The sequence below is a fragment of the Mus pahari genome, chromosome 23, assembly GCF_900095145.1.
Source record: "Mus pahari chromosome 23, PAHARI_EIJ_v1.1, whole genome shotgun sequence".
NCBI lineage: Eukaryota > Metazoa > Chordata > Mammalia > Rodentia > Muridae > Mus > Mus pahari.
Genome location: NC_034612.1, coordinates 35,270,583 through 35,284,575, shown reverse-complemented (window position 1 = coordinate 35,284,575; position 13,993 = coordinate 35,270,583). Strand labels below are relative to the sequence as shown.

General features: G+C 45.7%; 1 protein-coding gene across 2 annotated transcripts in view; it reads right to left on the bottom strand.

Moving 5' to 3' along the window:
* Zkscan5 (zinc finger with KRAB and SCAN domains 5) overlaps positions 1 to 13,932 on the bottom strand; it is a 19,018-nt gene extending 5,086 nt beyond the window's left edge. For both annotated transcript variants that reach the window (XM_021222557.2, XM_029533552.1), the window contains exons 1-4: positions 12,776 to 13,932; positions 10,434 to 10,566; positions 6,564 to 6,646; positions 5,732 to 5,867 (exon numbers count right to left, since the gene is read on the bottom strand). In XM_021222557.2, the coding sequence (XP_021078216.1) occupies positions 5,732 to 5,867; positions 6,564 to 6,646; positions 10,434 to 10,566; positions 12,776 to 13,189 (766 nt within the window). In that variant the 5' untranslated portion in view covers positions 13,190 to 13,932. The remainder of the gene's footprint in view (positions 1 to 5,731; positions 5,868 to 6,563; positions 6,647 to 10,433; positions 10,567 to 12,775) is intronic.
* Between the last annotated feature and the right edge of the window lie 61 nt (positions 13,933 to 13,993).

Here is a 13,993-nt window from a genome sequence, read left to right as displayed (position 1 = left end):
CTCTGTAGACCAGGCTGTCCTCGAACTCAGAAATCCGCCTGCCTCTGCCTCCCAAGTGCTGGGATTAAAGGCGCTCGCCACCACGCCCGGCCGACAATACTGATTTTTTTTAACTTATGTGTATCTATGTACGACACATGTGTACAGGTGAAGACTACCTCAGATGCCCTGAAACTGGAGTTATGGGCAGTGGTGAGCTGCCTGGCATCGCGCTGGAACCCCACACAGATCCTCTACAAGGATCTCAAGTGCTGCTCCGAGGAAGCCATGCACCCAGCCCAAAATACACTGGGTTTTCTTTTTTTAAAAGTTTATTGCCGGGCGTGGTGGTGCACACCTTTAATCCCAGCACTTGGGAGGCAGAGGCAGGCGGATTTCTGAGTTCAAAGTCAACCTGGTCTACAGAGTGAGTTCCAGGGCAGCCAGGGCTACACAGAGAAACCCTGTCTCATAAAAACCAAATAAATAAATAAATAAATAAATAAATAAATAAAATTATTTATATAGTATATGTAAGCACACTGAAGCTGTCATTAGATACACCAGAAGAGGGCATCAGATCTCATTATGGATAGTTGTGAGCAACCAAGTGGTTGCTGGGAATTGAACTCAGGGCCTCTGGAAGAGCAGTCAGTGTTCTTAAGCGCTGAGCCATCCTGCCAGCCCCAAGGTATATTTATTTTTTATGTATGAGTGCTCTCTCTTCACGCACAGCTGCATACCAGAAGAGGGCATCAGCTCATATTACAAATGGTGGTGAGCCACCTTGTAGTTGCTGGAAACTGAACTCAGGACCTCTGGAAGAACAGATAATGCTCTTAACTGCTGAGCCATCTCTCCAGCCCAAAATACAGCATTTAATGAATTCATTGAGATAAGACTACCTTTAAGATCTCAACAAACTAGCCAGGCATGGTGGTGCACGCCTTTAATCCCAGCACTCGGAAGGCAGAGGCAGGCGGATTTCTGAGTTCGAGGCCAGCCTCGAGTGAGTTCCAGGACAGCCAGGGCTATACAGAGAAACTCTGCCTCGAAAAATCAGCCAAACAAACAAACTGATGAACAGAACACATGCACAAACAAATCCAACAAACAAAATCCAGGGGCTGGTGAGGTGGCCCCGTGGGCAGAGGCATTTGCTGCCATGTTTCCTGCGCTTGTTCCCTGGAACCCCCATGTTGGAAGGAGAACCGACTCCTACAAAGTGTCCTCTGACCTCCATATGTGTGCTGTGACACATGCACACCACCCCTTGCTCCTCGTTAAGGGGTAGGCTGGTCCAGGACTCTCCCTGAGGCCCTGACGTATGGAGAAAGATTAGTTCCTTGCCTAAAACCAGAGACTGGCTTGTCAGGGCCCGTAACAGCCTGGGGCCAGGGCCTTGAGGAGCTGAAGTTTTCTGGATCCTGATAATTCAGCTTCTGCCCCCTCGAAGGGTTAGGGTCATCAGTCCCCAGGCTACTGAGCAGCAGGTCTATGGGCAGCTGAGATATCCTATGCTCCCTTTGTGCACCTCTGCTTGACTAACTTCCTGCTGACTCTGTCCCACTCTATGGGGACAAAGGTTCTGCTGACTTTGGCCTATTTTTCCTCCAGCAAGCTGTAAATAAGTTGGCATATTTCTTTTTCTTCTTCTTTTTCTGAGACAGGGTTTTTCTGTGTAGCCCTAGCTGTCCTGGAACTCACTTTGTAGACCAGGCTGGCCTCGAATTCAGAAATCCGCCTGCCTCTGCCTCCCGAGTGCTGGGATTAAAGGCGTGCGCCACCATGCCCAGCTAGATGACATATTTCTTAACAAACTTCCGTGAGCCATCATCTTGTGCAAGACCTCCTGATCCCAAGCTTTCCTGCCTTCTTTATTTTCACATCCCGTGGTCCTCCCCCTGAGGACCCTGTCACTGAAGAATGACCCGATGATTCAGGTCTACCCCCCCCCCCAAATAAGTAAATGTAAAAGGGGGATGGACTGGTGGTATAAGAATGGGAATGGAAAATGCACTAGGAAAAAGGCCACAAAGAACTAATGCCAGGGCTGGAGCGATGGCTCAGCGGTTAAGAGCACTGACTTCTCCAGAGGTCCTGAGTTCAATTCCCAGGAACCACATGGTGGCTCATGTATACTGGGATCTGATGCCCTCTTCTGGCATGCAGGTGTACATGCAGATAGAGTACTCATAGATAAAGAAGAAAGAGGAAGAGGAGGAGGAGGAAGAGAAGGAAGAGGAGGAGGAGGACAACGACCACAACAACAACTAATGCCACTGACATACAATAATCACCACTATACTAAAGAAGCACTCAGCGAAGTCTCATATGTTCTCATGGTTAATCCTCATTGTCAAATGGATTAGATTTAGAATCACCTAGGAATCAAACGTCTGCATGTGTAAGTACTTATGGAAGGTTGGACAAAGGAGGGAAGACCTGCCTTGAGTGTGTGTGGCACCATCCCCTGGGCTAGGGTCTTGAACTGTATAGAACTCCCTTTGCTTCCTGGCTGTGGAGGTGGTGTGACCAGCTGCCTTATACACCTGCTGCCAGGCCTTCCCTGCCATGATGGACTTTCTTCTGAAACTGTGAGCCCAGATAAACATTACTTCCCTTAGGATGCTTCCTTTTGAGGATCTTGTTCCAGAAACAAAAAAAGTAATGGTGACAGGAATTTTTCATGAATAAGGATTATTCTATTAAGAATTACCCTGGGCTGGAGAGATGGCTCTGTGGTTAAGAGCACTGACTGCTTTTCCGAAGGTCCTGAATTCAAATCCCAGCAACCACATGGTGGCTCACAACCATCCATAATAGTATATCATGCCCTCTTCTGGTGTGTCTGAAGACAGCTACAAGTGTACTTATATATAACAATAAATAAATCTTTAGGCAGAGCGAGCAGGGCTGATCAGAGTGAGGGGGGTCGACCGAAGCGAGCGGCCTTCATTCCCAGAAACCACATGATGGCTCACAACCATCAGTACAGCTACAGTGTACCCATATACATAAAATAAAAAGAATTACCCAATTCGGGCTGGACAAGAGAAATTGCTTGGTGATTAAGAGCATGTCCTGCTTTTGCAAAGGACTGGAGTTTGGTTCCTAGCCTCCACATCAGGTGGCTCACAACTACTTGTAACTCAGGGGGGATGAGAGGCCCTTTTCTGGCACCAGACACACACATGGTTCATATACATACATATACATACAGGCATTCAAACATAAACATGTAATTAAAAAATTACTGCCAAAATTTTGCATCACTGGGTGTGGTGGTAACCATCTTTCTTTCTTTCTTTTCTTTTTTTTTCTTTTTTTCTTTTTTTTTTTTGAGACAGGGTTTCTCTGTGTAGCCCTGGTTGTCCTGGAACTCACTCTGTAGACCAGGCTGGCCTCAAACTCAGAAATCCGCCTGCCTCTGCCTCNCAAGTGCTGGGATTAAAGGCGTGAGTCACCACTGCCTGGCTTTCTTTTTTTTTAAAGACTTATTTTATTTATATGAGTACACTGTAGCTCTCTTCAGACACCCCAGAGGAGGTCATCAGATCCTGTCACAGATGGTTGTGAGCCACCATGTGGTTGCTGGGATTTGAACTCAGGACCTTTGGAAGAGCAGTGAGTGCTCTTGACCGCTGAGCCATTGCTCCAGCCCGGTAACCACCTTTCATTACAACACTTTAGGAGTCAGAGAAGCCAATTTCTGTCAGTTTGAAGGCAGCATGATATATATAGTGAGTTCTTTTTTTTTTTTTCTTGGTTTTTCGAGACAGGGTTTCTCTGTGTAGCCCTGGCTGTCCTGGAGCTCACTTTGTAGACCAGGCTGGCCTGGAACTCAGAAATCCACCTGTCTCTCTGCCTCTGCCTCTCGAGTGCTGGGACTAAAGGCGTACGTAGTGAGTTCTAGGCCAGCTACAGTTACACAGGGAGACTCTATCTAGAACACAAAAACAAAACAAAGCCCACAAAATAACTACAACAATGACAACAACAATTTGGCATCTTCTAGATTGTAAAACTGGGTTTATTAACTCCAGCATTTGGAAGGCTGAAGCAGGAGGATCAGGAATTCAAGGCCACTTGGAGAAATATATATATATATATATATATATATAGATAGATAGATAGATAGATAGATAGATATAGATAGATATAGATATATAGACTGTCTCAAAAAAACAAAACAAAACAAAACAAAAACAGAAACAGACAGGAGAAGATAGCTCAGTAGTTAAGAATATTTGTTGCTCTTACAGGGGTCCTGAGTTGTGAGCACATGGTGACTTAAAAGTATCTATAACTCGCCGGGCGTAGTGGCGCACGCCTTTAATCCCAGCACTTGGGAGGCAGAGGCAGGCGTTCGAACTGGCCTGAGTTGAAGGCCAGCCTGGTCTACAGAGTGAGTTCCAGGACAGCCAGGGCTACACAGAGAAACCCTGTCTCAAAAAAAAACAAGAAAAAAAAAAAGTATCTATAACTCTAGTATAGCACCCTCTTCCGGCCTCCATAAGCACCAGGCATGCACATGGTACATACGCATACAGGCAAGCAAAACACATATATAAAATAAAATCATCTCATAGAACAAAAACAAGTCTGGTAACTTGACTCATCAAATAAAGCCACTTGACTTGCAGGCCCGACAGCCTAAGGTTGATCCCTAAACATAAAGGTGGATAAACAGAAATGATTCAAAGTTGTCCTTTGCCGGTGTGATAGCTCATACCTTTAATTCCAGCAATTGGGAGGCAGAAGCAGGTGGATCTCTGTGACTTTGAAGCCAGCCTGGTCTACGAACCAAGTCCAGGCCAACCAGAGCTACGAAGTGAGATCCTGGTCTCAGAAGAAAAAAGAAGTTGTCCTATGACCTCTATATAATGGTATGCAAACACATCGCATCTATACACACTAATAAACAAGCAAAAAATGTAAAAACTACCTCCCCCATACTAATAGTCTTAATCACACCCTGATTAAGTTAGAAATATTTGCAAACACATGTTGATTTACTTTCCAAGGTCAAGGACCAGAGAGATGGCTCAGCAGTTGAGAGCATTGGCTGCTCTTGCGGAGAACCCAGGCTTGATTCCCAGTGACCACATGGTGGCTCATAAGTCTCCAGTTCCAGAGGATTCAACACTCTCTTCTGGACATCAGGTATTCACATGGTGCACACACACATGAAGGCAAGCACTCATACATATAAAACAAGATTAAAAAAAAATTCAAATGATTATAAAGTAAAGCTATAGCGATTAAAACATGCATGAGTAGGGGGCTGGAGAGATGGCTCAGTGGTTAAGAGCACTGGCTACAGCCAGGCGTGGTGGCGCACGCCTTTAACCCCAGCACTCAGGAGGCAGAGGCAGGCGGATTTCTGAGTTCGAGGCCAGCCTGGTCTACAAAGTGAGTTCCAGGATATCCAGGGCTATACAAAGAAACCCTGTCTTGAAAAAAAAACAATAAATAAACAGATAAATAAATAAATAAATAAATAAAAAGAGCACTGGCTGCTGCTCTTCCAGGGGTCCTGAGTTCAAATCCCAGCAACCACATGGTGGCTCATAACCATCTGTGACAGGATCTGATGACCTCCTCTGGGGTGTCTGAAGACAGCTACAGTGTACTTATATACATAAAATAAATTTAAAAAAAAAATGCATGGGTGACGGACATGCTACACAAACTCTTTACAAGATAACAAAACTGGTGAATCCTACCCATGCAGGTCGACAATTCTTACCCACAGGAGTGGTACTCTCACAATGCTCCTTTCTGCCATCCCTACTGAGAGACTTCTGAGACTGGTCCAAATGTCCCCATTCCTCCAGGATGAAGGACACAGCTACATCAGCCACATCTTCAATTTTCACCAACTTCTGAAATGGGAGATCTCTGCTAAATTCCCACTCCCTGTGTGCAAATGAGGGCAGTCTGCAGTGAGGGCAAAGCATGGGCACTGAGTCAGAAACCAGGGGAGAGACCGCGGACCCAAAGGGCAGGTATTCATCAGGAAGGAAAAGGACTGAGGGAATGAACGGAAGATATCAACTACAGATAGGCCCAGCAACTAGTTAAATATATCTGCTAAACATGGTGTCACAACCTAGAATCTCCAGGCAAGTAAGTCTCAATGAGGGAATGTCTGGATTACGTAGGCCTGTAGACAGCCCTGTGAGGAATCTTTTTTTAATTAAAGGAATAATTTGGGAAGACCCAGCCTACTGTGAGCGGTACCATTCCCTATTAAGTTCCTAGATTGAGTAAGAGGAAAGAGAGGCAGGGAGGAGGAGAGGGAGAGGGAGCGAGAGTGAGAGGGAGCTGAGTCACCCACTTATTTTTCTCTGGTCTGTATTGTGGGTATGAGGTGACAGGTGACCACTTGTCTCAAGTTCTTGCCACTCTGATTTCTGTGATTCACTGAGACCTAAAGGGAGTTAAAATAAGCCCTTTCTTCCATAAGTTGTGTTCGTCAGGGTATTCTCATAACAACCAGTAACAGAACTAGGACAGAAGGGGATGGAGGCTGAAAAGGGGTACAGATTCTCATGGAGGGCAGAAGAGTGCTAGCTCACCTGGGGCTCAGCTGAGAGGAGTGAATCTGTCAGTTCCTGGCTGTCCTTCAGGGGAACAGAAGGAACCTGGAGAACAGGAAGGGCTGAGTGTGGAGAAAAGGAATAAGTGAGAGTATCTGGTCAGGTTCACAGTGCTGTCATGCCCCACCTTTGCCCAACGACCTGAGGCACCAAAGCTAAGTTCACCTTGGCTCTCAGGAGCCTTTCCATTCTGGGCCTGTGCCCCCCTCTCCTTTATATTCCCTCTCTTCCAAAACACCAGACTAGCTGGGCATGGTAGTGCATACCTTTAATCCTAGTGCTCAAGGGACAAAGGCCAGTGGATCTCTGAGTTTGAAGCCAACCGGGGACACTTAGTGAGATACCCACACACACACCTCTCTCTCCCCCATCTATTCCCCCTGTCTAGAAACAAAATCTCTTAGTCTCCTCCTTTAGTCAAGCTAATCCCTCCTGGGCCATCCCTCAGTAACAGAGGCACTCAACTGTGCTTAGGGGAAACCTATATCTCCCAGAATTTCACAGGTTTTTAATGTGCTAACGAGTCACCTTCAGATCTTAGCACAGGACAGATTCTGTCTTACTCTAATGCCCAGACTAACCAGATCCTCCTGCCTCAGCTTCCCAAGTAGCTGGTACCACAGGTAGGTGCCACTGTACCCAGCAGTATGGACTGGCGTATGGACAAGGCCTAATGAGCACAGTTTAGTTTTTGAGTTTTTCTTATTACCAACTTAAGATGATTTTAAGAGTAGGACTAAAGCCAAGCATGGCTGAGCACACCTTCTAATACCAGCACTTAGGGGATAGAGGTGGACAGGAGGGTCTCAGTGAGTTCCAGGCCTACTGGGCTGACATAGTGAATTCCAATGCAGCCACAATAGAGGAGCACAATGAGACCCTGTCTCAAAGAGAGAGAGAGAGAGAGAGAGAGAGAGAGAGAGAGAGAGAGAGAGATTGGCTTCCTAAAGAACAAAAAAGAAATTGTTTTACAACAAGAATGACGTTTATCACATGCAACAATTTTTTAAGATTTATTTTTATTTTATATGTAAAGGTATGGTGCCTCCACACTACGTGCATGCACAGCCCACAGAGGTGAGAAGAGGGCATCAGATCCCCCTTGGAATTAGAATTACAGACAGTTGTAAACTGCCATGTGGGTCCTGGGAAGCAAACCTGGATCCTCTGGAAAAAGAGCAACCAGCTGACTCTTAACCACGTCAGCCCCATATGTAATATGCTCGATCTCAGCACAGGTTGACAAATGACTTGCCGTGAATATCCACATGGATACTAAGAGAAATCCACTTCCTCATCAGTGTTATTAAGCATTGTTCATTCACTCTTCCCAGCAAGGCCACAAGAAAATACAGTGGTAAGAATGGAAGCTCACTGGATGCTGCTCTGTCAACCTGACACAAGCTGGGGGTCATCTAGGAAGAAGACCTCGTCATAATTGAGAGAAGGCCTCCATAATTAAGACTATAGGGAATTTCTTGATTGATGACTGAAGCGAGAGGGCCTGGGTCACTGTGGGCAGTGCCACCCCTGACCTGGTGCTCCTAGGTACCATAAGAAGGCAGGCTGAATAAGCCATGAGGGGCAAATCAGCAAGCAGCACTTGTGCCCAGCCTCTGCTGCAGCTCTTGCTTCCAGGTTCCTGCCTTGAGTTCCTGGCCAGACTTCTCTGGACAACGGACTCCAAGCTATAAGATAAAATAAACCCTTTCCTCTCCAAGTTGGTTTTGCCTATGGGGTTTCATCACAGCAAGAGAAAGTCAATTAAAACAAGAAATTGGGCTGGGCGGTGATAGTGCACAGCTTTAATCCCAGCACTGGGGAGGCAGAAGGAGGTAGATCTCTGTGAGTTCAAGGCCAGCCTGGTCTTGAGAGAGAGTTTCAGCACGGCCAAAGCAACACAGTGAGACTCCCATCTTGAAAAACAAAACAAGCAAGCAAGCAAACAAAACTGCTAACAACAACAACAACAACAACAACAACTAAAAACCCCTCAAACCAAGAAATCAGAACCAGGAGTGAGGGTACTGGTATGACAGACCTGACTATGTTAAAAGGACTATGGAATTCTTGGTGAGTGTTGAATCATTTAGCACAAAGAACTTTCCCAACAAGATCTTGGATAATCCAATTATTCCAAAAGGACAGTCTTGCATAATAGTGATCTTTAGGGCTAGAGAGATGGCTCAGCAGTTAAGAGCACTGATTGCTCTTCTAGAGGTCCTGAGTTCAATTCCCAGCAACCACATGGTGGCTAACAACCATCTATAATGGGATTCAATACCCTCTTCTCACCAGAGGAGATTGACAGTGTACTTATATACATAAAATAAACAAATCTTTTTTAAAAAAGTAATCTTGCCGGGCAGTGGTGCACGCCTTTGATCCCAGCACTTGGGATTGGGAGGCAGAGGTAGGCAGGTTTCTGAGTTCAAGGCCAGCCTGGTCTACAGAGTGAGTTCCAGGACAGCCAGGGCTACACAGAGAAACCCTGTCTCAAAAAACAAACAAAACAAAACAAAAAAAACCCCAAAACCCAAACAAACAAACAAACATGGTGTGGGGCTATAGAGATGACTCAATGGCTAAAAACACATAGTGTTCTTATAAAAGACCAGAGTTCAGTTCCCAGCACCCACATCAGACAGCTCACAATCACCTGTAATCCAATGCCTTTTCTGACCTCTGCAGGTAATGCATGCAAATGGTGTACATATACATGCAAGGAAAACGTGTGTGTGTGTGTGTGTGTGTGTGTGTGTAGTCCCTATACTTGTTGCAGGAAATATTAAAAAAGAACTGCCAGGTTCCCGCCCCATCCACCTCTCTCTGTCTGTTGGCCAACTCTCCACTGGCCGGAGCTTCTGTTCCCTTCGCTGCCACGCCAGCCCCACACAACGACCGTCCACCCCAAGGTTAGCTGCCACAACACCCAGCAACCCGGTAAAAAAAAAAAAAAAAAAACTCTAGAAGCTTATAATTAACAATTATAATTTATATATCAGATTTATATATCAATAAATTCTCAATTCACAAGATGCCAATACAATAATTTCAGAACCAATTGATAATGATAAAAGCTGCCCACGTAGATCAGACAAATTATCCCAATTATTCTATTCTTTATGATATCATATCTACCTGTGGCTATTTAACACCATGCAGAATCTGCATCTTCCTGTCCGTCAGTCTCCATCTTGCCACACCACCACCCCACCCCACCCCACCCCTCTTCTCTCTTGTCCTCTCTGCCTCTCTAGCACTTAGCTCTGTCTCCCTTTTCCATGTCTAATCACAGGCCTCCTGCTACACTGCTATTTACATAGATCAGACAAGAAGGGGAAAATCTTGCCCCATATACTCAGCGACATCATCTTCATTATCGCTTTTGCCATACCCCTGCTTTTGGAGGGGGTGCTGGAAATCAAATGGAACTAAGGGTAAACTCTACCACCAGGCTATGCCTTGTTCCTATTATAGCTTTCTTAGTTTTGTTTGTTTTTGAGACAGGGTCTCGAGCAGCCCAGCCTCGAACTTGCAACGTAGCCAGGATGACCTTGCTGACCCTCCTGCCTCCACCTCCTGTGTTGGGATCGCAGGCCTGCTCCGACATGGGTTACAGGCTACTGGCAACGGAGCCCACAGCTTGCACTCTGGGCAAGCACGCTGCCAACGGAACCATATTCCCAGCGCCCTTTTCTGGATTTAGAATAAAGTCCAGAATATAGTCTCCGTCCTCTCGGGGGGGAGTCCCCCTGCCCACACTCCAGGCCCTCCTTGCCCATGTGACCAGAGTCCCCATCTTCCATTCACACTGACTGCTGACTGCACTGAACGGATGAGCCTCACCATGTTCCTCCAGAAGATTCTGTGACTCTTGATCGGGCTGGGCCTCCACAGGTAGAAACTGGTGACCGAAGGACTCCTGCGTGGCTCCGGGTGGCACCGTCTTCTGAGGAAGCACTTCGGGACTCGTGGCAATCTAACAACCACAACTAAAACCAATCAGCAAAATTATAGATGGGGATGGGAAAGACCCCATTAGAGTCCATTAGATTGCCACCTGGCCCCTGGCCCAATACTCACCTTGTGTCTACAATGAGCCAATTAAGTAACAGTTTAACAAATATGGTTTATTCCTACTGGGGAAAGACTTCTATGAGGCATACCCACATGCAAAGTATGAACTTCGTTACATGGGAAAAAAACACAGCTACAAGACAGAACAGATGAGATTCACTTTAGCCTGAGAGGCTAGGAAAGTGATCACTCCTTAAACACCTGAAAGAGGTTAAGAAAGGGCTGGAGAGTTGACTCTGTGGTTAAGATCATTGGCTGCTCTTCCTGAGGACCAGAGTTAGGTTCCCAGCACCTACGTAGTAACTCACAACTATATGTCACTCCAGTTCCAGGAGAGCTGACACCCTCTTCTGACCGCTGTGGGCCACGGGCATACATGTGGTACACATACTTACATACATTCAGGCAAAAGACACATATACATAAAGTAAATTAAATCAAATTAAAAAAAAAAAAAAAGAAGATGCTAGAGAGAGAGCTCAGTGGCTAAGAGCACTTTTGCAGAGGATCCAAGTTCGGTTTCCAATACACACATTAGTTGGCTCACAACTGTCTGTAGCTTCAGCTTTAGGGAACCCAATGCCCTCTTCTGGCTTCTGGGGGTATCAGCACAAGCAAACACATAGTTTAAAATAAAATAAAATAGGACTAAAAAAGTGGTTCAGCTATTTAGAGCATCTGTTGCTCTTTCAGAGGACCTGGGTTCGATTCCCGGCACCCACATGGGCGGCTCACATCCATCTGCAACTCTAGCTCCAAGGGATGTTAACGCCCTCATCTAGGCTCCATGGGCACATATATATATACCTGTAGGCAGAACACTTATACATACACAATAATTCTAAAAATCTAAAATCTTTTTTTTTAAGTTGCTGGAGTAGTGGTATAGCTATGTGTGGGAAAATAGCTGAAACCATACTAAAGGCAGTACGCCACAACACGTTCTAAATGAAGCAGTCTGTCAAAAAACGAGTTTAAAACGGACTGAGGAAAGGTTTTCAAAAATTGCAGTGAAGAAAGGCTTTTAAAAGCCTGAAACCCATAAACCTGGAGAGATGACTCAGTGGTTAAGAGCGCTGACAGCTCTTCCAGAGGTTCTGAGTTCAATTCCCAGCAACCACATGGTGGCTCACAACCATCTGTAATGGGATCTGATGCTCTCTTCTGGTGTCTCTGAAGAGAGCAATGGTGTATTCATAAATATATATATTCATAAAAAAAAAAAGTTAACCTGGTTCAACGGCCACTACAACAGATTCCACGACAACATACTGGAAAAAAAAAATAACATGACAATCATACGGTAGGCACAAGAACTATTGTTTTTAAAAGGTAAGAATCACAGTGGGCGTGGTGGCGCACGCCTTTAATCCCAGCACTCGGGAGGCAGAGGCAGGAGGATTTCTGAGTTCAAGACCAGTCTGGTCTACAAAGTGAGTTCCAGGACAGCCAGGGCTATACAGAGAAACCCTGTCTTGAAAAACCAAAAAAAAAAAAAAAAAAAAAAAAAAAAAAAAAAAAAAAAAAAAAAAAAAAAAAAAAAAAAAAAAAAAAAAAAAGGTAAGAATCACAAGTAGGGGGAGCTGGAGAGATGGCTCAGCAGTTAAGAGCACTGACTGCTCTTCCAGAGGTCCTGTGTGCAATCCCCAGCAACCACATGGTGGCTCACAACCATCTGTAATGGAACTTGATGCCCTCTTCTGGTGTGTCTGAAGACAGCTACTACGGTGTACTCATATAAGTGGAATAAAAGGGTAAAAAGAAAAGAAACACAAGTAGAGAACATGAGCTTAATTTTCAAAGAAGAGGGGCAGGAGTAGGAAGAAACACATTATTCTTTAAAACTCATTACAGGTTGGGTAGAGTGGCACATGCCTTTCATCCTAGCACTTGGAGGGGCGGGGCAGACGCAGGAGTATCTCTGTGAGTTCGAGTCTACATAGAGATCTCTCTGGTCTACATAGTGAAATCCAGAACACCCAAGGATACATAGTGAGACTGTCTCAAAAACAACAGCAAAGCCAGACTATGAACGACTGACAAAAGCGCCAGAGGGCCAAGACTGCATGGCGGCTCCTTCCGCACTGCCCCTGTTTCCTCGTGCAACGCACCTGTTGTCCGCGCTCCTCCAGCTCTCTCTGGATACTCTCTATCACAGCCACAGCTTCTTCCCCGCTCTCGGGGTGATGCTCTCTCACCCAGGCCTGAAACTCTTCAGGCAGGATGGTGAGGAACTGCTCGAGCACCAGCAGCTCCAGGATCTGCTCTTTGGTGTGCAGCTCCGGCCTCAGCCACTCACAACAGAGAACCCGGAGCTGGCTGAGAGCCTCGCGGGGTCCTGCTGCCTCATGGTACTGGAAGTGCTTGAAGCGCTGGTAAAAAGGCTCAAGCACTGGCCGGTGGTGTCCCTGCATCCAGGAGCAGTCCTCTTCTTCTACTTTCACTATGAGAAGGTCTGCTTGCTCTTGTGAAGTCTCAGCGGGAGGCTCTAGGTGTCTAACTGCCTTGGATTCTGTCATTATCATTCCAACTGAAGAGTCTCTAGAGGCTGCCCGTTACACTAACCCGATTTGTTCTCTGCTCTTCTAAAGGGCACTTTTTGCAGTGAACAACCGTACAGGTATGTCTGGAATTAGTATTAGCTAAAAGAGGTGGCAACGACGTCATCTATACTAAAGAAAACCACTCAACAAAGTCATTCACTTTAAGATATAGAGTACAAGTTAGTCCTCACTTCTCCCATAAAACTGCCAATAGCGACTACGTCCAGATTTTAATATCGTAAAAAAGGCCATTAAAAAGTGACATCAGGCCCAACTTAAAACAGTTTTAAAAATGAAAAAGTCCATATCTCATACAAATAACGGGACAAGATTATTTCAGACGGAGTCGTTTCTTCTCTCGATCATAAGCCAAACTTAAGTCAGTATAGGAATGAAACCCATTAAAATGGTCATATCTCGTTCTGGCTTTCAAGCCATAAGGGCTTGATAGATAAACGGAAGACTTCATTAGTTCTATGAGAAGCACGGTTATACTCAAAAATTTGGACCTGGATTCTTCAGAATAGCTCCTGACCCGGAGACAGAGACCGGCCGGGTCAAGGTTAGGGACAGGACCCCAGTGTGGACACGATGTCCTACCAGCTCCTCTCCAGTCTTTAAGTCCCGGGGACCCAAAGATCAAACTCCCCGCAGCACAGGCTTGGAAGATGGAGTTCTCACAAGCCAAGAGAGAGGTACGTCCGACACTTTCCAACAGTTCATCGCCGGAAGTAACCAAATGAGAGCTTCAGCCATAAATCCCACCCCCAAGAGCGCTTCCGCAGC